We start from the raw sequence: 22,081 nt of genomic DNA, 5'->3' as shown, positions 1-22,081 counted from the left end.
GTTTGCCCAAATGGCGAAACAAACGCTACAATATTATATCTCAGTCCTGAATACAATAGAAATTCAGGCTTTCATAATGTCCTGTAATGATTTCTCAAAGCGTTTGGCAACATTCATATTCTCTCAAAACAAATTACACGCTAGGCTATGGCAATTCATTTTTCTATTGAAGCCTATTGACGCCCGATAAGTAGGTATTGCATTTCCGAATGTTTCTCTTGCTTGAAACCATCTTGTTACTCGGTATGTTGTCTCGGAATTCTATAGGAAGACGTAATTTCCCAAATAAGGGCTTCAAGCTTCAACTTATAATAGGACAGGTACATCTAGCTAAATCCTGAAGTAGTTTAATAGGGTTCCGTACCTCAAAAGGAAAAACGGGACCCTGATAGGATCACTTTGTTGTCTGTTTGTCTGTCCGTCTGTCAATAAAACCTATGGGGTACTTCCTGTTGACCTAGAATCATGAAATTCAGGTCAGGTTTTATAGCACAAGTAAAGTAGCACACATACGGACAGACAACAAAGTGATCCTATAAGGGTCCGTTTTTCTTTCGATGTACGGACCCCTAAATCTCGTTTTCGCAGCTTCTCGCTTCAGGAAATTGCAAATTGATTCAACCAGGCATCGATTACGATCACCTGTTCAAATGTGAATGAGAGATCAAAAGTTATAATAGGTAAAAGATTTCTTTGCAATATTTGATTTGAGATATTCTAACTTCCATTGAAAAGGAGCCAAGTGCGTTATGAATCGGATTAGAATCACTTTACCGGGCTATTGAAGAAATTCTGTGACGCGTCAACTTTAGCAAACGATCAAGATTGATAATAAAAAAGGTCAAGTGTGAGTTAGCTCGCACACGAAAGGTTCAGTATTATCGTACTTACAAGATATGTACTTTTTTATTTTTTTTATTTGAATGGCCGTCCTTCTGTAATTTTTAATTTTGTGCCCCAGGGTCTGCTCATCAAAACCTAATTCTAGAGTTGAAAAATAGTACAATTTAAAGCCCTAGTCTGCTATTTAATCTTTTTGAAACATGAATTGTTATAGGTACTAAGTAATTCGGTTGTAATAAGTATTTAAAAAAAATCACAAATAAATACCTCGTTTTTTGTACTATTTCTAAATATATTGCTATTTTTTTACATTTCCTTGTGAATGAGATGTCAAAGTTCAGTCGAAGTAATTGGTAAAATTCCTACGGTTTCCACGCCTCCGCTATCTCATCTTTCAAAGCCACCCTCTCTTCTACGACCCACGTGTTTGTACCCAGATCTTTCTGCGTACGTATCGCCTAAAGGAAACCTCCGTCTTTTAGGTTTAACGGTCATAAAGCCATTATTCAAAACAAGATAAAGTTGAAAACTAAAACCCGACTAGATCGTCTTAATAAACGCTGAAATATTAGAGTCAAATTGTTTTCCTGTCACTTGGTATATTTTTAACCCCCGACCCAAAAAGAGGGGTGTTATAAGTTTGACGTGTGTATCTGTGTATCTGTGTATCTGTCTGTGGCATCGTAGCGCCTAAACGAATGAACCGATTTTAATTTACTTTTTTTTGTTTGAAAGGTGGCTTGATCGAGAGTGTTCTTAGCTATAATCCAAAAAAATTGGTTCAGCCGTTTAAGAGTTATCAGCTCTTTTCTAGTTTTCTTGTAGAAAAGAAGGTTACATAACCGTTAGGTTCATAATATTATGTCAATTGACAAAATATGTCAAGCTGTCAAGATGGACGTTGCCTTGATACATAATAATGATGTTTTGGAAAACTCAGATACTTTGTCGGGGGTGTTATAAATTTTTAATTTACACTTGTAATATTTATATTCATAAACTCTGAATTTTCTCCTCTTTCATTTGACATCCCACTCAATAGTAAAAAAAAAAAATTTTTTTTGGAGACCCCCACTTTTTTTGATGTAACATCAGTTAGGCCAATTTTTTCGTATAAAATATACCCTATGTCACCCGGACCTTTACCCACGAATCAATTGACAACTCATTCATCAAAATCGGTCCAGTAATTTAGGCGCTACGGTGGAACACACAAAATCTGGATACAAACATATCACGTAGCATACACACATAACATAGCATAGACTGCTAAAATCATAACCCTTCCTTTTGGCTTTGGCGCAGTCGGGTAATAAGTAGGTTTAACGGTTATTATCAGATGTTAGTGGTAATAAACGGTCATGCTCTCCAAGACATTGACTTTTTTTTTATTCATAGGCAAGCGCTTGACCACAATTACACCTGATGGAAAGTGATGACGTGGCCTAAGATGAGACGCGAGGATATGACAACTCTTTAGGTATGCAGCACCTAAATCGGCCACCCATTTAGTTACCGACATGGTTCAACGTTGCTTACGCATAATATGTGCTATTACAAGTAAGCCACACGTCCCTCCATACCACAACTAATAATTGAGAACATATTATACCTACATTACACATAGCTTCTTAACCAAAAGAGATGAGTCCGAGAAATCTCGATTGCAAGACTAACCCAGAACGGTCATAAGTACCTCCAATCAAATCTTAATATCGCAATACCTACGTCTCATCAGGCCATATAGTATTTCATACCCATTACGGCACAGATACTATGTTGCTCGTATGTCGTCAATATAACCACTTGTGTCAATAAAGTGCCGCTATTTTTGTACGCGCGATCATTCGTGCATTGTGTAACGAAATCCTGAACTCTTCAACACTATTATGTGCTCCTAGCCTGGTAATTAGTAGTTAGGTTTCTTACCAATCCCAGTATCGATATCGAAAAGTTTAATATTTTTCGAAATCGACCGATCGAGACTTTCCGTACCTCAAAACCCTTATAGGATCACTTTCTTGTCTGTCTGTCTATCCGTCCGTTCCTCCCTCCGTCGTGTCTGTCAAGAAAACCTATAGGGTACCTACCTGTTTCCCTAGACACAGGTTTTATTAGTTTGGGAAACAGGTAGGCACAGTAATGTTTATTATAACTAATTAAAGTCAATATGTTTAGTTGTTTCTATTTTTTTTTCGTTTTTGAGCCAAATAAATTTATCTCATCTTTAATAAATCTTATCTTTTATAAATTTATCTTATATAAGATATATGTAAATGTATATACTATCTATACTAATAAATAAAATTGGAGTGTCTGTCTGTAATTTCGAAATAACTACCTCATATTAAGCTCATATGGTTATTTGAACGATACCAACACTGAATCACACGTTTTTAAAATTTTTGTCTGTCTGTCTGTCTGTCTGTCTGTCTGTCTGTCTGTCTGTCTGTTTGAAAAGGCTAATCTTTGGAACGGCTGAACCGATTTTGACGGGATTTTCACAGACAAGTAGAGGATTGACCAGGGCGTAAAATAGGCTACTTTTTTAACCGACTTTCAAAAAGGGAGTTGTGTTTTTCTACCTATGTACACCGAAATATCCGAGATTTCTGAACCGATTTGCGTCGTTTCTTTTTTAATCGATAGAGGAACTTTGCGACATGGTTTCATAAAAAAATTGGATTCCAACTCCTCAATCCTCATGCTGCAGGGGATCTGACCAATCCACGCGGGCGAAGCTGCGGGCATCAGCTAGTATACAATAAGATAAAATGTTTATTAATATATCTTACCTCGTTGCCATACGCTAACAGATGGTGAACTGTGATAAGGGCTTTATACACCACCACCCAGTTTGTGTTCTGTGTGCGCTCCACCAGGAGGTTGGCCAGCTGTGGGATGGAAACGTTGGGCTCGTTTGTGCAGTGGACTAGATCTGTAAACAAGAATTTTTTTTTATTAACCCCTGACCCAAAAAGAGGAGTGTTATAAGTTTGACGTGTGTATCTGTGTATCTGTATGTGGCATCGTAGCTCCTAAACTAATGAACCGATTTGATTTTTTTTTTGTTTGAAAGGTTGCTTGATGGGAGGGTGTTCTTAGCTATAATCCAAGAAAATCGGTTCAACCTTCACTTGTCGGGGGTGTTATAAATTTTTAATTTACACTTGTTTATTACACAAAACTTGCACTAGGTTATTCAGATACAAGTTAGCTCTTGACTGCAATATCACCTGGTGGTAAGTGATGCAGTCTAAGATGGAAGCGCGCTAACCTGGAAGGGGTATGGCAGTTTTCATTAAACCCATACTCCGTTAGTTTCTACACGGCATCGTACCGGAACGCTAAATCGCTTGGCGGCACGGCTTTGCCGGTTGGGTGGTAATTACCATGGACCAGTAATTTAGAAATTATAAAATTCCAAACCCCTCCCAGGAATCGAACATACATTAAATTAAAAAAAAAAAGATTCCGACGAATTGAGAACCTCCTCCTTTTTTGAAGTCGGTTAACAATTATAACCCTTCCTTTTTGGCTTTGCCGTAGTCGGGTAAAAAGACGAAAATGGAATTGCCAAATCGCTTTCGTAATTTTATAACACAATCTCACAGCGCGTTTAAGGTAATGTTGCAGCTTAAAAACGTTGGCAAAGTTTCAATTTTGGTCGATAAACCAATAAATCTACCTAGTTAAGAGTTTAATGTTAGAAGAAAACGCGATAACCAACTCTGTATGTTTTAGGGTTCCGTACCTTCAAAGGAAAAATGGGACCCTTATTATCTGTCTGTCTGTCTGTCTGTCCGTCCGTCCTTCCCTCCGTCGTGTCTGTCAAGAAAACCTATAGGGTACTTCCCGTTGACCAGAATCGAGTCTGGCCGCTTTTTTAAGCAATTAAAATATCACTTGCTTTAACGGTGACGGAAAACATCGTGAGGAAGCCTGCACGCCTGAGAGTTCTCCATAATGTTTTCAAAGAGGTGTGGAGTCTGCCAATCCGCACTTACCAACGTGGTGGATTATGACCGAAACCCTTCTCATTCTGAGAGGAGCCCCGTCCTCAGTAGTGGGCCAGCGATAGGTTGATGAAGATGATTAGGTAGGTACCTACTTAGTACTTACTAACACTGCGATCCTCAATTGTTAAAATAAAATATTTTTATTTTTAACCCCCGACCCAAAAAAGAGGGGTGTAATAAATTTGACGTGTGTATCTGTGTATCTTTGTATCTGTCTGTGGCATCGTAGCTCCTAAACTAATGAACGGATTTTAATTTAGTTTTTTTTTTTTGTTTGAAAGGTGGCTTGATCGAGAGTGTTCTTAACTATAATCCAAGAAAATCGGTTCAGCCGTTTGAAAGTTATCAGCTCTTTCCTAGTTACTGTAACCTTCACTTGTCGGGGGTGTTATAAATTTTTAATTTACATTTGTATATTTTAAAGTCAGTTCCTTAACTATAAATAGTACTTAATTGAATGTTAACAGGGCAAGATGGTGTTTATCTACTTTCCTAGGCTTTATCATGTTACGTCATAACTTCGCATCGCCTGGGGCAAGGCCGCTGACATTCAAATACATTCCGATAGAACTCGGCAGAAGAGACGAATGCTGCATATTTTAACATGTTTTATGTTGTTAGTTTATTACACAAATAACCTAATAGCTCGGCTATTAAAATAAACACCTGCAAAATCTTATAACCGATTTAGGTATAAAAACAGTTAAAGGTTAATATTTCAACATTATTCAGCGTGTTCGTTTCTGACAACCTCGCGGGTTCAGTGGTGAGCGCTGTAGTCTTATCAGTGGGAGATACCGGGTTCGATTCCCGGCAGGCGAAAGGAATGTTCATGATCAATCCATTTCCACCCCACTACTGAGTACGGGTCTCCTCTTAGAATGAGAAGGGTTTAGGCCATAGTCTGCCACGCTGGCCCAATGCGGATTGGCAGACTTCAAACACCTTTGAGAATATGGAACACTCTCAGGCATACAGGTTTCCTCACGATGTTTTCCTTCACCGTTAAAGCAAGTGATATTTAATTGCTTAGAACGCACATAACTGAAAAGTTAGTGGTGCGTGCCCGGGATCGAACCCCCGACCTCCGATTAGGAGGCGGACGTTCTAACCACTAGGCTATCACAGCTTACAGGAAAGGAATGTTATAATTTCTAATTTTCTCTAGTCACAGGCGGAAAACTTCGGCGGGTGGCTAGTTACCACTCTACCGACAAAGCCGTGCCATTAAGCGACTTAGCGTTCCGGTAAGATGCGTTGTAGAAACCAAAGGGGTATGGGTTCAATAAAAACTGCCATACCCTTCCCAGGTTAGCCCACTTCTATCTTAGACTGCATCATCACTTACCACGGGTGATATTGCAATCAATGGCTAATTTAAGTAACTCTGAATAAAAATAAAAAACCGCCCAAGTGTGAGTCAGACTCGCGCACTGAGGGTTCCGTGCTACTCGTATATTTTCGACATTTCAATTCGAAGGGCGCCAACGGGACAGCTCATCATTGCTTTTTTGAGTATTTGTCGTCAAGCGCAATCCTATCCACGCAATAACAAAAAAGTTCCCACGGGATTTTTAAAACATAAATCCACGCAGATGAGGTCGCGCGGGCATCTAGCCTTCGAATAAAAATCCTATAAATGAATGAGAAAACAATGATAAATTGAAATGACGCTTAAGGTCACAGAGTCATTATTGTACGTTCACACTTGACCCGTTTGCAGGGGGCACTTGTTAAATGTGTATCTACAGCGATATGAATGGACACTAGATACGGCGCTTCATAGTAACAAAATGTGGGCCGATTCGCTAACTCAGGTTGAAATCTATAGATCGTACTTTGACTTTGTTTAGACTTAAGACACTGTTAAAACGAGACAGCGCTATACTGCTGACATAAAACCGTCTCATAACTGAAGCTAAGTCTGAGCAAACTCAAAGTACGGTCTATAGATCTCAGCCTCAGTGTCTTAGCACTGAATGATAGCCACCGCGCACCGAGGCGGCGAAGACGTGCCGCTGCTGACAGACGATCTAGCGTTTCAGTACGACGCTAGTTAGAAACCGATAAGATGTATAGAACCCCTTATAGGTCATCGAATCGTAAGCTTCGGGTAAGGAACCCTAAAATCCTATCCTAATGAGAAAACAATGATAAATTGAAATGACGCTGAAGGTCACAGAGTCAGCGCGCGGTGGCGGCAACAGAATCATTATTGTCCGTTCACACTTGACCCGCTTCACGTTAATGTATGAGCAGGGGGCACTTGTTAAATGTGTTACTACAGCGATATGAATGTACCACTAGATGCGGCGGCGACGGTAAGAAAAAATTTTTTTTCCGGCTCTTTTTTCTTGTATGAAAAATAATTTAATTGAATTTCTAATTCAATATTTGGTTTTGGGTCAACGTTCTACACCAAATACCAAGTTTGTAACTAATTTCGTCTACGAGCTAGAGACCTGTGACAGACAGACAGCAGAGTGACATTAATAGGGCTCCGTTTTTACCCTTTGGTTACGGAACCCTATAAACGCGTGGTATCAAGTCGATATTAATATTTTTTTATCTAATAAGTAGGTATTGTGCAGTAAATTTAAAATAACCTAGCTATTATAACAAGTGTAAATTAAAAATTTATAACACCCCCGACAAGTGAAGGTTACAGTAACTAGAAAATACCTGATAACTTTCAAACGGCTGAACCGATTTTCTTGGACTATTCCGCGCCTACGATCCAAAGTATCTGTGTTTTCCAAAACATCATTTTCAAATAAATAATTATGTATCAAGGCAACGTCCATCTTGACAGCTTGACATTTGTCAATTGACATAATATTATGAACCTAACGGTTATCTAACCTTCTTTTCTGCAAGAAAACTAGAAAAGAGCTGAAACAATTTTTTTGGATTATAGCTAAGAACACTCTCGATCAAGCCACCTTTCAAACAAAAAAAAAGTAAATTAAAATCGGTTCATTCGTTTAGGCGCTACGATGCCACAGACAGATACACAGATACACAGATACACACGTAAAACTTATAACACCCCTCTTTTTGGGTCGGGGGTTAAAAAAGGGACTTTCCCAATTGGACTATTTTTACACCAGACCCAAGTGTATTGATTTTCTAACTCCCCTATAAATACCTTCCTGAAGGGAACTGGAGGGCTATGATTTTCCTACTCAAGTATGCAACACGATACGATACTTTCGTTGATAAAGACAAAACAAGGGCTTCAATAGGTTGCCCTATGCCGTCATTGTAATTGTCTAGAATCTTGATGTCTAACATTTCAGTTATGTCCAGCAGTGGGCATCTATCGGTTGATGATGATGAGTAGTAACAAGTAAACGTTTTTGCGGAGTAAGTTTTTAACCTCCGACCCAAAAAGAGGGGTGTTATAAGTTTGACGTGTGTATCGTGTATCTGTGTATCTGTGTATCTGTCTATGGCTAAGTAGCTCCTAAACTAATGAACCGATTTTAATTTAGTTTTTTTTTGTTTGAAAGGTGGCTTGGCTTGATCGAGAGTGTTCTTAGCTATAATTCAAGAAAATCGGTTCAGCCGTTTGAAAGTTATCAGCTCTTTTCTAGTTACTGTAACCTTCACTTGTCAGGGATGTTATAAATTTTTAATTTACACTTGTCTGTATCTTACTTCCATTTACGAATAGGTATGTTTAGTAGATATAACTGTATTATAATTTGATAATGCTATCGCAATGGTTTGATAATAACTATTCGAGTGTTAGCTAAGTATCTATCTACATAAAACAAATAAAATCTTCAATTTATTCCAAACAAATGCCGACTATCAAAATTGTGATATAACCGGATTTAACGCCGGGTTGTGACGTCAGTAGGCGATCATACGTGAACAAACGCCTAAGTATGTTTAGTGAAGAAACTAGAATCCATACACCTAAATGAATATAGTGCGGTCTGCGGAGAGTGGAGACCAAGTGCGGATTGGCAGACCTCACACATTTTTAGAGTTCTGTACCTCAAAAGGAACAATTATAAAATCACTTCATTGTCTGTCTGTCCGTCTGGCAAGAAACCTCTTCCCTTTGACCTAGAGTCATGAAATTTGGCAGGTAGGTAGGTCTTATAACAAGAGGAAAAATCCAAACACCGTAAATTTGTGGTTACATCACAAAAAAATGTGTTCATGAACAAATAATTAGTATTTTCAACTTTCAAAGTAAGATTAATATACCAAGTGGGGTATGATATGAAAGGGCTTTATTATATTCTACCTGTATTCTACAACAGATTTTTACTTATTTTTATGCATTTTTACTGATTTATCGTACAAAATATCAAAAAACCCCAATTGTAGTACAGCACCCTCGGTGCGTGAGTCTGACTTGCACTTGGCCGGTTTTTTGAGAACGATTTTTCAAGGTTTTCTTTCACCGTCAACGCAGCTAATATTTAATTGCTTAAAACACCCGAAAAGTTAAAAGAGTGTTGCCAGGATCAATCTTGGTATCCGTTCAAACGGATACTAGGCAGGATACTTCATCATCCCACCGCCAGCTCACTACTGAGCATGGGTGAACAAGATCTCAGAAAGATATTGAAGGGCTTGGCCTTCTCTCAGGAATGCAGGTTTCCTCACGATGTTTTTCTTTCGCCATTAAAGTGCTTAAAACGCACGTTACTCCGAAAAGTTAGAGGTACGTTCCCGGGATTGAACCGTGGACCCCCAAATAGAAGGCCGACGACGTCTTAACGACTAGGCTATCACCGAATATCACCTATTATTATGACTAACATCTGATAATTTAGTATAACATCAGTAATAACAGCACTAAACATTTATAACCAGTTACGGACATCAGATGATAAACTTAAGTTAATCGAAATAACCTTTATCAATCAAAAATTTAATCAATTCGGTCACTGAAGGGTATTAACTATTAACTACACTTGCCCCTACATGTTACTGTCCAAACTTACTACGACATTAGGGTTGGCAACTAGGCACAGATCCTGTTTTCCCACATTTGTTACTAGGGGGTCTCCCCTTAGTAACAACATGTTGAGATGGGGAAATCCCCCTCCTTTTTAAGTTGGCAAAATAATTTCTATGAAAAATTTAAGATGAGATAAATAAAAATATGTTGTTAAATATGTTAATTAAAGTATCAACTATTCTCACAAATTAGTCAATACTTTAATTAATTTCTTAAACTGGACCTTTTCAAGTAAAGATTTTTATATAAACCTGTGAGGATGATACTGCCACTGTCGGAATCAGAATGCCATAAGCCTACATTGTCGTATTAGTTTACAAATTGCGAAAAACCAAATTAAATTTGAATTTCGCGGGCAAGCCGGCCTCATGCCCCTTAAAGGATCACTTTGTTGTCTGTCTATCCGACAAGATCCATAAAGGGAATCAAAACCTATAGGGTGCTTCCTTTGGCAGGTAGCAATGTTTTACGGTACAAGTAAAAAGAACAATCCAAAAACAAATTAAAATGTGTTCACAATTAACTTAGTTTAATAGATCACATGTAGATGGTGCTGTCCATCATTAACTTGCAGTGTTGCACATAAGTGGTATATCTTGTCCAATGTTATGGAAACCTCGTGTGCGAATCCAACTCACACTTGGCCGCTTTTTTAAGATGAGATAAATCGATTAATTAGGATTTGTTTTTCAAGGTTATGGCCAATCTCTGTCAAGATATCCTATTACATGGTAGGTATTGGTAGTTTTTACAAATGGTAACCCTACACTCAATTGGTGGTATCATAAACAGTACGATAACACAGGAAGCGGCGCTGTCCGCTCGTTTATCTGTTTGGCTGCAATCAGAAATTAATAATCAACTGAATATTATGTTATGCCAGGCATGGTGGCCGAACACATGGCTGGGTATCTATTGTTACTAACGCCTATTCAATTTTTTTCGATTGGGTGACTGACTTTGGAAGTCCGAATTTGCAATTTGTCCAGACAGACTTTGCAGTCAGACCGAAAACAAGATTTTGCTATTGTATAGATAAACTATTTTGCATTCTGATTTGATAACACAAATCTTTATCAATGCCTGAAATGCTTAGAAATGAAATAGAAATCTCTACATAAAAAGAACAGCCTGTCAAGTTTAGAGCAGATAATAATATCAAATTGGATGACTGAGTTGGAAATTATTTTATCATTGATTTTATTATTCACTGACTTTTGTAAAGTATTGTTTATCAATGATGAATCAAATCAATTTCATCACTAATAACCATGGGTTTTAACCAGCTGCAGTGCCCATAAACCTCAAAATTGGTTACCAACTGTCTCCCAATAAACAATAGCAATAGAACCTACTACATTACTTGGAATGTACCTAGAAGGTTCTAATAAATGTAGCTCTAATACTGGCTTGACTCAAGTGGTCAGTCAAAGTAAGCCGGATTAGTTTCAATCTATCTGGTAGTGAAATGACTCATTCGCTACACGTCGCGAGCAGAGTCGCTGTAAAAAGAATGTTGCATGGGTTGAAACTAGTGAAGCTTATTTCGACTAACCATTGTGAGTCCAGCCATATTAGCTAGTAGCTAGTAGCCATACATTTTGAGTACACAATCACAATTTTTAACCCCAGACCCAAAAAGAGGGGTGTTATAAGTTTGATGTGTGTATCTGTGTATCTGTCTGTGGCATAGTAGCTCCTAAACTAATGAACTGATTTTAATATAGTTTTTTTGCTTGAAAGGTGGCTTGAGTGTTCTTAGCTACAATCCAAGAAAATTGGTTCAGCCGTTTGAAAGTTTTCAGCTCTTTTCTAGTTACTGCAACCTTCACTTATAGGGGGTGTTATAAATTTTTAATTTACACTTGTATATCAACTGACTCGTCAAAAGTATGATTTTAGTTCTTAATTCAAAAGTGAAATGTACTTCTGACATGACAGTTGATACATAGAGCAAATATGTCCATTGAGTTCTCAAAATTGATGCATTATATATTGTTTGTGGATATCACACACGATAGCAGGTTGGCAGGTTCTATTGCTATCGTAGGTTCTATTCAAATCGGAATGTTTGACAACTTTGCAGGTATTGTTTTGTGACAGATTGGGTTAGGAATACTGGCTACTTCTGTCAAGTACACAATCATTAAAAAAAATGTTGCTGTTCATGTGGCACTCCAATGGAAGCCTGAGAGGCAACTGACCAACGAGGTCCATTGAGGAAGATTTTATAAGAGGGGGAGTTGGGACTCGTGTGGAACCATGTCAAGGCACGAGCCAAAGACTGGGGAACGAAAGGGTGTTCTTCTTGCTAGGAAAGACATTCCAAATCAGTGGTAGACACATGTAACGATTCAAGGTACTTGTAAAAGTTTATGTAAATAAAAATATTTGCCACCATATTATATTCGAACATGAGTAGAAAAAAATAAAATCATTTTAAGTTTCTTGGACAGTTTTTGGAAAAACTAGCAACTAGCATAGCTACAAACCTTACCTTGTGTTCTACTTCTGACATGAATTTGAACAATGTTTTTTTAATAGTTTTAATAGTGCCTGAGCCAAGACCACAAGGCGATATAGAGTGTGCCTGAGTAAGTTATTGTTTATATTTTGCATAAGGACTTTTTGTTTAGCATGAAGAAGTTCTTTTACATGATTCAGTTTTTATGCATCATCATCATCAACCAATCACCAGCTCACTACTGAGCACAGGTCTCCTCTCAGAATGAGAAGGGTCTGGCTGAAGCCTACCACGCTGGCCTACTGTGGATTGACAGACTACACACACCTTTGAGAACACTGTCAAGAACTCTCAGCCATGTAGGTTTTCTTACAATGTTTTCACTGTTAAAGCAAGTAATACTTAATTGGTTAAAATGCACATTATTACACATCTTTTGCATTTTATATCTATTTATTATCTGTTATCTATATTGTATTTAATAATTCTAAACTGTGTTGTAAACCCGCATTAAAGCAAATAAAATAATTTGATTTGTGTAAGTAAAGGATGTTTTAGGTCCATATTTTTTACTCGTTACTGCATTCAATAGTACTTATCTCAGATATTAAAATAAAGGAATAACATGGATTGTTACATTCTTATATAAATTTAATAAGTGGGTAATGAATTTTTCCGTAAATACGGACTCGTTCGCTGTGCCTACCATCTATGCAATATGACATAATAGAGAATGTGTGTCAGGTCGCGATACAAAATTATGTAAAGGTTCATCGTGGTGCCGATTCAGAACCACGTTATTGCAAAAACACGGACAGTGTTCTTTGATGACGGAGCCTTAGAGACGTCAAGTATCGAAATGTAATATCGACCAGATTCAAATGCCATGCAAAAAGAAATTTGCATTGGCCGTGGCGTAGTGATAACATTTTTATTGGCTATGTGAATATAACTTAACTACTCACAATCTAAATGTTTCTTTTTCGGTGCAATCATTTCTTCGGTTGTCGCTTTGCATACGGACTTGGCTAATCCTTGGCCCGCGATACTGTGCCGAGCCGCGAGCAGCCTATCGTTAATCGTCTGTCCCGCCATCATCACGTTCAGTCCAGACATAAACCGCTAATATACACTTCTAAAACACTGATTTTAGCGTTTTATCTAAATCACAAATTATATTGTAGGACGATGACGGGTAAAATATGTCACCGCCCCCCCGACTGGCACAATACTAAATTCAAGATGGCCGCCTAGTTTCAAAGTTGCCATAACATATTTTCTGATAACTACTAATTTTATTTCTCCCATTATAATGCTGCATCTAGACTAGATGAGTAAGACGTAAGACAAAATATAAGAAAGAGTAATGGTACAAGATCACAAAGAGTACCTACCTATTTAAAGGGAATAAAACATATCTATGGAATAAAAGCATTTTCTTAATTTGACAATTCTTAATGTTTATTCTCAGATTTATAATTTATTTTTCCTTAACTAGTTGAGATAAGAATATTTTTACAAACTTCTTGCATAACGCGTAAGCCACGACGACGTGTAGAAAGGTAACAGAACTGGTCTACTTTATACAAAGCGCAAACTTAGGCATTCGTACTTAATATTATTGTTAGATAGAGTATTTAAGTAAGCGAACTTGAGTAGAGTGTTAGGTACTTGAAGTACCCTCCTGCATGATTGTCTCATTAAAAAAGCTAACAAGAAGCGGCTGGATGAAGAAGGCTGAGAACCAGGTGTCGTGGCACTCAATAGGGAAGGCATGTCCAGCAGTGAATATCCACAGGCTGACCATAATGATGATGATTCGTAGAGATGGCATTATTATACAAACCGCTTTAAATTAAACAGCATAGTTAAATAGCAATAATATTATACTAACTACCTAACTAGTTATACCAAAGTAATTTATAAGTAATTTACACATATTATTATTCTCTATGGTGTAGACTATTTTTTTTTTTTTTCTTTAAATCTGGCTTTACTCTGATTAGCCAATGTCAAGTTTGTAATATTTTCAAGTTATTGAATTTATACAAGTATGGACTCCGTCCGCGCCGGCGCCCGCCGACACACGCGCGGCGCCCCTTCAGAGCGCTTCCCAGTCAGTTCCACCACCAAAAAACACCAACTAACACAAAAACCAGCCACTCTTAACAAAAAAAAACACTCCAAACAAGCACAGCACGCGCGCCAGCAAGCGCCATCGCAGACGAAGTCCTGTAGACTATTTGTCTATTCACATTATGGTATCACGGATTACCACCGGATTCCTGGTCTGTGATCACCACTCTATAGTCTACGGTCAAAATGGCTGATATGTCGTTGTTGTAGACACATCGTGGATTTATGTGATTTTCTCCAATACATTGTAGTAAAGTTACTTTAAATAATGGCTAAAAAGAAGAACACGAAGAAAACTAACGAGAAAAAGGTACCAGCTAAGCCGGCGTCTCTACCTGATACGATAAATACAGAGGCCTTAATCGCCGCTAGAAGTTTTACAAATTTACCAGTTCTTCTCAAAGTTTGTAGACTCTGCGAGGCAAAAGATGGCCCGTTCTTGAATATTTTTGATGCAGACAAGGTGACGGCTAAAAAAATAGAAACTGTCATGCCATTTGGGGTGAGTAAATTGTTTAAAAACAGTGATCAATTTTATATTATAAAATGTAAAACAGCTGCAAGCGTTCAGCGTTGTAGTCGCTTTAGTGTTGCCAACCTTGATAAGGTTTTCCCCGAATTGCCTACGTTCTGAACACTTTATAGCAATTAGGTTTTCATTTTTGTACTTTTTGTTATAGTACTATTTTTAGGCTTGGAGTCTTATTAGTATAAAAGTGTATTGTACTTATACCCCTTTACCAAAACAAAATGAGAGACATTGATGTATTACTATTCACCCACTATGTAAGGATAATAGGGTCAATAATGTTAAAGGCCCACAACATTTAACAAAGCAATTAGCAAAAGTATTATTGATGTTGTCTTACTATAAAGTTATCCATTTCTATTAATATCTATAACTACTCGCTACAAAAAACTTAATGTTAACTTTAAGTAAATTATTTTTATGTAAGTATAATGTAGTTCTTTGAATAAGTTGTAGTACTTTAGCATTTCAACTGGATTTATGTAAGCAAGACAAAAGGCTTACTTGAAATAAATAAACTATCAATTCGGTTTTAGGGCTTCTACACAATGGTCACAGATTAGGTTTCTACAAAAGGTTGATATTTTAGTCTCCATGCAACCCATTGCACTATTATTCTACCTTCTATAAGCTCAACCTTTATGTTTAAAAGTTGGAAGGGAAAGAAGTATATTAGTCAAGTTTATGTGGTTATTATGTTTTTAAAACTATAAATTTTTAGATACTATGTTACGGGCAACGTGATTAACTGGGAATTATTATTAAGGACCGGCCATTATTAATAATGCCAAAGAGCGATGGGGAAAGTGATTAATAGGGTATTTTACTCCAATTTTTTTATTACTTTATTATAAAAATATAATGACGTAAACTGAAAAAACTAATTAAATCGATCAAATAACAAAAAATTTATAAGCATTTAAATATTTCAGATTAGACAGAGATAGCGATAATAGTAGCATTGTGACGTCACTCCGTGCTAATGCCATAGTAGCTTCCTGCAGTTTCATACAAATTTTCGTTTTGCGAGAAAGGGATAGAAGACCCTCCCACTCCAAAATTAAAATGCCTGTAACTTTGTAAATCTTTGTTGGATTTTAATATTTTTTCAGCGTACGTTATTATTTTTATCCTAGTTTATAATAAAGTAATAATATTTATGAAATTCAAATGTAGGAAAATACCCAATTTATCACTTTGACCGGCCATTATTAATAATGCCCGACGGCCCGTGGTCCATGTAATAAATCAGTGTTTAAGATAGCTTGAATTTATCACTTGGACCGGGCAGTATGAATAATTCTCTACTTGTAGCAGGGCTATGTGATAAATTGGACTTAGGTTAGGTAAGGTTAGTTTTTGTCAAAATAAAAGTAGGTAACTTTTCATGATAATTTTGTAAGTTTAATTTCATTTAAAATTACTACAGTTCACCTATTTTGTTACTTTGCCCAAGATAGGGTGGGCATTATTCATAATGGCCGGGAAAACTAATTTTAATCATGCTGTTTTAATCACATTGTCCAATTGAGTTGGGCATTATGAATACAGACCGGCCATTATTAATAGTGCCCGGACTTATCAAATTGCCCGTAATAACTATAAATAGGTATAATACATAATATAATACATTAAACTGATAAAAAATTTGTTTATGGAACCTTAATTTGAATTTGCATTATTTCGACCTTGGTTGGTTCGGTTACCTAATTTAGCGTTTGACCTTTTCTGGCTTAATCTGTCTATGGGAGTAAAATTTGTTTGAAGTGATAAGATGACCCAGATTGAAGTAGATACAATATAAATATTATATATAAGACTTTTTTTTTAAATGTATGCCATTACCTACTAACAATCATAAAATTATTAATAGGTAATTTAGTCCAGCATGCTTAGCAATACGACTCACATGATACCTATAATAATTGTACGTTAATGATGCTATGTCAGAAACCTTCCCACAAGTCCCAACAACTAAGCAAACAACATAGCTCATTAGAGCCACTTGGCACCCGACCACCTCGTTGTACGGCGTCCATTCGTTGTCGGCAATTGATCCACGGGTGGGTGCCGCCCGGTCACTAGTGAACCTCGCATGTTCAACGATACGAACTATAAGTTTTCTTTATTCATTTTAAAAACAAAATGCTAGAAATGAAGGGAGGGAGAGCGGTACGCAGCCAATGCGTCGTCCTCGCGCGTGTACCACTCGCAGACAGCGCGCGATCACTGTCTGCGAGTCGCGCGCAGAACCCGTCCATGAGCAACGGGTGGTCAGTGGTCACCGTCTGATCCTCTCGCCGTCCGCGTCTGGTCAGCATGCGGGCGAGGCGCTCCGGACGATTGATTTAACGAGAATATACCCATTGTACTCCATACAAAGAATACTAATTACTCGAGGCGAGGCGGTGCTGATGGGTGCCGGGTGGGTCTAATAAGCTATGACCTTTAATCAGCTGAACATGCGAACCCCACAGCTGAATCTACTGAAACACTACAATTCAGAGCCTCAATAGCTCAACGGTTGAGGAGCGGACTGAATTCCGATAGGTCGGCGGTTCAAACCCCACCCGTTGCACTATTGTCGTACCTACTCCTAACACAGCTTTGCGCTTAGTTGGAGGGGAAAGGGGAATATTAGTCATGATTAGCATGGCTAATAATCTTTTAAAAAAAAAAAAAAAAAATTTTTAGGGTTCCGTACCTCAAAAGGAAAAACAGAACCCTTATAGGACCACATTATTTTCCATCTGTCTGTCTATCCGTCCATCCGTCCGTCTGTTCGTCCGTCCGTCCGTTCGTTCGTCCGTCCGTCCGTCCGTTGTGTCTGTCAAGGAAACCTATAGGTTATATACACTACATATGGTAGGTAGGTAGGTTTTATAGTATAAGTAAAGGAATAAATCCGAAAACCGTAAATTTGTAGTTACATCACAGAAAAAATAATTAAAATGTGTTTCAATTTTCAAAGTAAGATGATTATATACCAAGTAGGGTATCATATGAAAGAGCTTTACCTGTACGTTCTAAAACAGATTTTTATTTATTTTTATGCATAATAGTTTTTGATTTATCGTGCAAAATGTCGGAAAAAATACCCGAGTACGGAACCCTCAGTACGCGAGTCTGACTCGTCCTTGGCTGGTTTTTTTTAATAAAAATAGTGGGCAAACGAGCAGGTGTGTTATCTGATGTTAAGTAATTACCGCTGCCCATGTATATTTGCAGTACTAAAATAGTAAATTTTGAATTTAATAATTTTTATTATGTTTGTATTTGGTAAGCCTTTGTTCGGTTCACATATTTTTGCTATAAATGTAAAATGTTACTTAGATAACAAAACTAAGTGAGTTTAGCATAATCAGTATTTTATTTATATATCTTTTTTATTTTTCGGTATTGGTCATTTGTTATTTCTAATTTGTTACCCGACTACGGAAGGGTACGTATTGTGTTTAGCAGTTATGAGTATGTATGTTTATTGATTTACCATTTCCCTTTCCATTGCCAAACTACTCATTATATTTTGATAAATGAGGTGCTGTTAGCTTCATCAAGTAGCGTCCCAGACGTCATATCATATGGTATATGACGGTATGAAAAAGTCAATACGATAGATATGACAAAAAATAAACTCAAGATCGAATCGAACTTAATATAAAAAACCAGACAAGTGCGAGTTGGACTCGCACACGAAGGGTTCCGTGCCAGTGCAATTAACAATATATAAAGATAAATAATTACTATCAATTTCCCAATGCCAGTCAGCCTAAAAATAATATTTTTAAATTTTTACTTACAGATTGCTGAGAATGATGACTTGCCCCATAAAATTTGCTTTCGATGTTCAGCAAAAGTCGAAGAACTTTACGAATTTATACAAAAATGTATTAAGACACAAGAAAATCTTCGAAAAGCTCTAGGTAATAGAAAAACTGGTGCTAAGACTAAGCATAGAGAATTGTGGGAAGAAAAACTTAATCAGTCCAACATATCCAATGACGACATCTGTGATGCGCTTATTAAAAAGGCTATGGAAGGCATAAAAGACATTCCTTTGAATCCTCTGCCAATGTTAGAAGACAAAGCACCCATAGTAAAAAAGGCAACCAAGAAAATAGATATAAAGAAGAGAGAAGAACAAAAAGTAAGAGAGGAAGAAGAAGAAGAAGATAATAAAGAAGAGATTAATACTAAAAGTAAAAAAAATGAAAATTTTACTCCAAAAGATGACGAACCTATCATTTCACTAAAGAGAACAAAGAAAAATGACGTGGAAGAAGATGAGCCTCCAGTGAAAAGAATCACAAGGTTAAGTAACGAAAAAAAGATTGAAGTAACTGAAAACAAACCCACCAAATCTGTTGATACCAAGGAAACATCAAAGCCAACCAAAAAAATTAAACCTGATATAAAAACAATAGAAGAACCTATGCCTAAGGATATAGGTTTAAAGATTAAGCAGTCATTGCAAACAAATAACTTTTCTTTAGAAGCGGCCCCCAAAACTGAGCCACCAAAATTAGAACCAGAACCTAAACCGTTTGATATAATGGACAGTGTAAGTATGATCAAAGTTAATGGTGTGGGTGTGCTGTTCCAATGTAAATTGTGTAATAGAAATTTCTTGAAAAAGGAGGTTGTCATGTCTCATGCTTGTGCTAAACAGGGTGCGGCGAAAGTTCAAGCACCCAAAAGTTATGTTCCGCCTGAAACGCCCAAAATACCACAGACTGTGAAGTACATAACCATGAATGTGAATAAAGAAGTTAGTAAGCCAGGAGTTTCAGGTGATAAGTCTAAAACTGTAGAAATTAAACAACCTGTTACTATAAGTGAACCTATAACTTTGGATGATGATGACGATGGCAAGCCTTTAACTGTGAAAAAACCTGTAAAACCAAAAATTGGCCCTGCTAGTAAGGTGAGACGCACTGACACTAATGTAACTCCAGTAGCGAGCGAACCTTCTGTAAACGGTAATCCAAATCAACAGGCGGCGGTGGCAATGCCGTCGAATCCTATGACGATAGTGCCTAATATTACTGCAACTATAACCTCAGCTAACCAAGCGTCTGTGCAATTTCCAGCCTTACCTAGTCTCAATAGCCGATACAAACTCATGCCTGGACCTAATAACACCTTCACTTTAGTTGAAGATAAAACTGTCGAAACTGTTGCTAAACCTGTAGAATTGCCTAATAACACTGTACCTTTTACGATGACAAATAAGACTGATGCTAGAATGCATAATTCAGCTGTAAGACCAATAGAAAATTCAGTACCACTACCATCACTAGTACCAATAGCTAACAATGTTCCAAAACAAACGGAACCTTCAGTTAGCAGGCCTTATCCTGTAGGGTTAATCAAGTCGATATCGGCTGCCGGTTCGAGGACGCCTTTGGCCTCCGAACCTCCCTTAGCATTTCCTACACCTGCTATGAAGAAACAATCGTACACTGTAGTACAAACTGGGAATCCTAGCAAATTACTCATTTCCACGAAACCGCAACCACAACAGCCGATAGAGGAGGAAGTACCTAAAAAAAAGTCGCGAAAGTCACGAAATGTAGCTAACACTGTTGAACCACAAAAGCAGCCATTTTCAGTCACCATAGAAGATGCCGGCCCACCACCGACTGATCCTGGATTTTTTACATTCATCAATGTTGATCCTCTATTGCAACCTTCTTATGTACTGCCGACTGATAATATCATACAAGAATCCCAAATATCTACCTCCACGAGTGTCATGAAACAAGCTGAGGATAAAGACAGCAAATACACGTGTAACATGTGTAATGAAAAGTTTAGTAGAGAGAAAAAATTGTTGGCACACATTCAGTCACATTACGAAAAAATGGACGCAGAAGACCAAAAGAGAACAGAAAAAAGTAAGAAACGCACTAGAAAATGAATTTAACATAATATTCTATTTTATATATTTTTTAAAAGTGTTGATGTTTTAAATAATTTCGAGATTTGCGCTCGGCACGTGAATTGTGCGTGTGTGTTTATTATGTCTTACAAAAGTTTACCGAGTGGAGCCGTAGTCTGTCAGCGGTTTCACAAAATCCTCCCTTTAGCACAAAAGTTGTGATTATCATTTTGCTATAATGCAATCCCAATAATTTGGCTGTATTCATGGTATTATTGCTGCAACTGTACATTCTAGCCAATAGTGAGAGTGTCAGCCAATCAGAGAATCAGCGATTACACGCTAACTGTCAAATTATGGCGGTAGGCCTCTTAGTTTCTTTTTAACCCCCGACCCAAAAAGAGGGGTGTTATAAGTTTGACGTGTGTATCTGTGTATCTGTGTATCTGTGTATCTGTGTATCTGTGTATCTGTGTATCTGTCTGTGGCCTCGTAGCGCCTAAACGAATGAACCGATTTTAATTTAGTTTTTTTTGTTTGAAAGGTGGCTTGATCGAGAGTGTTCTTAGCTATAATCCAAGAAAATCGGTTCAGCCGTTTGGAAGTTATCAGCTCTTTTCTGGTTTTCTTATTACTTTTATCCCAGGACCACCAGAGGTTACGTATTTTCTGACACAGGAAATATGTACGATTGAGTAGTGTTAGTAAGTACTAAGAAAGCATGCCTAGCCTACGTGCTAGCTTGCTTAGACGGCCAATTTTCAGGTATCTGATAAGGTACATAAAACCAATCCTTACCTCACGTAAATTCTCCAAACTGATTTTTACGTATATTTTAGGCAATATCCTTAATAAAAATTAAATTAAAAATTTAAAAAACCCCCGACACATAAACCTCTAAAAAGTAAAAAAATAATAGGTAAGTATGTATGGGCCCTTTAAGAATAGTATAAATAGTAAAGTTTTTATCCAAGCGCTCGTTGCGCCAGGGGACCGCTATCATAAACTATGAAAGTCATCTGTTTTAGAAAGAATAGTCTTTAGCGGTCCCCCGACGCAACGAACGCTTGGATAAAAACTTTACTATTTATACTATTCTTAAAGGGCCCATACATACTTACCTATTATTTTTTTACTTTTTAGAGGTTTATGTGTCGGGGGTTTTTTAAATTTTTAATTTAATTTTTATTTAGCACACAATTCGTAAATGTATGTACACAGTATG

General features: G+C 37.3%; 2 protein-coding genes across 15 annotated transcripts in view; one reads left to right on the top strand and one right to left on the bottom strand.

Annotated features, from left to right (window-relative positions):
- The window catches only part of LOC123877130 (phosphatidylinositol-binding clathrin assembly protein LAP), a 46,299-nt gene extending 32,742 nt beyond the window's left edge, over positions 1 to 13,557 (bottom strand). For 9 of the 14 annotated variants that reach the window (XM_045923638.1, XM_045923639.1, XM_045923642.1 and 6 more), the window contains exons 1-2: positions 13,276 to 13,557; positions 3,639 to 3,781 (exon numbers count right to left, since the gene is read on the bottom strand). In XM_045923638.1, coding sequence (XP_045779594.1) covers positions 3,639 to 3,781; positions 13,276 to 13,426 — 294 coding nt within the window. In that variant the 5' untranslated portion in view covers positions 13,427 to 13,557. The remainder of the gene's footprint in view (positions 1 to 3,638; positions 3,782 to 13,275) is intronic. The other 5 variants (XM_045923647.1, XM_045923649.1, XM_045923651.1 and 2 more) reach the window with 1 other exon arrangement.
- A 1,069-nt stretch (positions 13,558 to 14,626) lies between these two features.
- Positions 14,627 to 21,234, top strand: LOC123876662 (titin-like). Its single transcript, XM_045922957.1, has 2 exons — positions 14,627 to 14,948; positions 18,778 to 21,234. Exons 1-2 carry the CDS (start codon positions 14,715 to 14,717, stop codon positions 20,893 to 20,895), a joined length of 2,352 nt encoding a protein of 783 aa, XP_045778913.1. The 5' UTR covers positions 14,627 to 14,714; the 3' UTR covers positions 20,896 to 21,234.
- Positions 21,235 to 22,081: the final 847 nt, after the last annotated feature.

Source organism: Maniola jurtina, chromosome 22 (assembly GCF_905333055.1).
Source record: "Maniola jurtina chromosome 22, ilManJurt1.1, whole genome shotgun sequence".
Taxonomy (NCBI): Eukaryota; Metazoa; Arthropoda; class Insecta; order Lepidoptera; family Nymphalidae; genus Maniola; species Maniola jurtina.
This window is presented reverse-complemented; position numbering and strand designations above follow the sequence as displayed.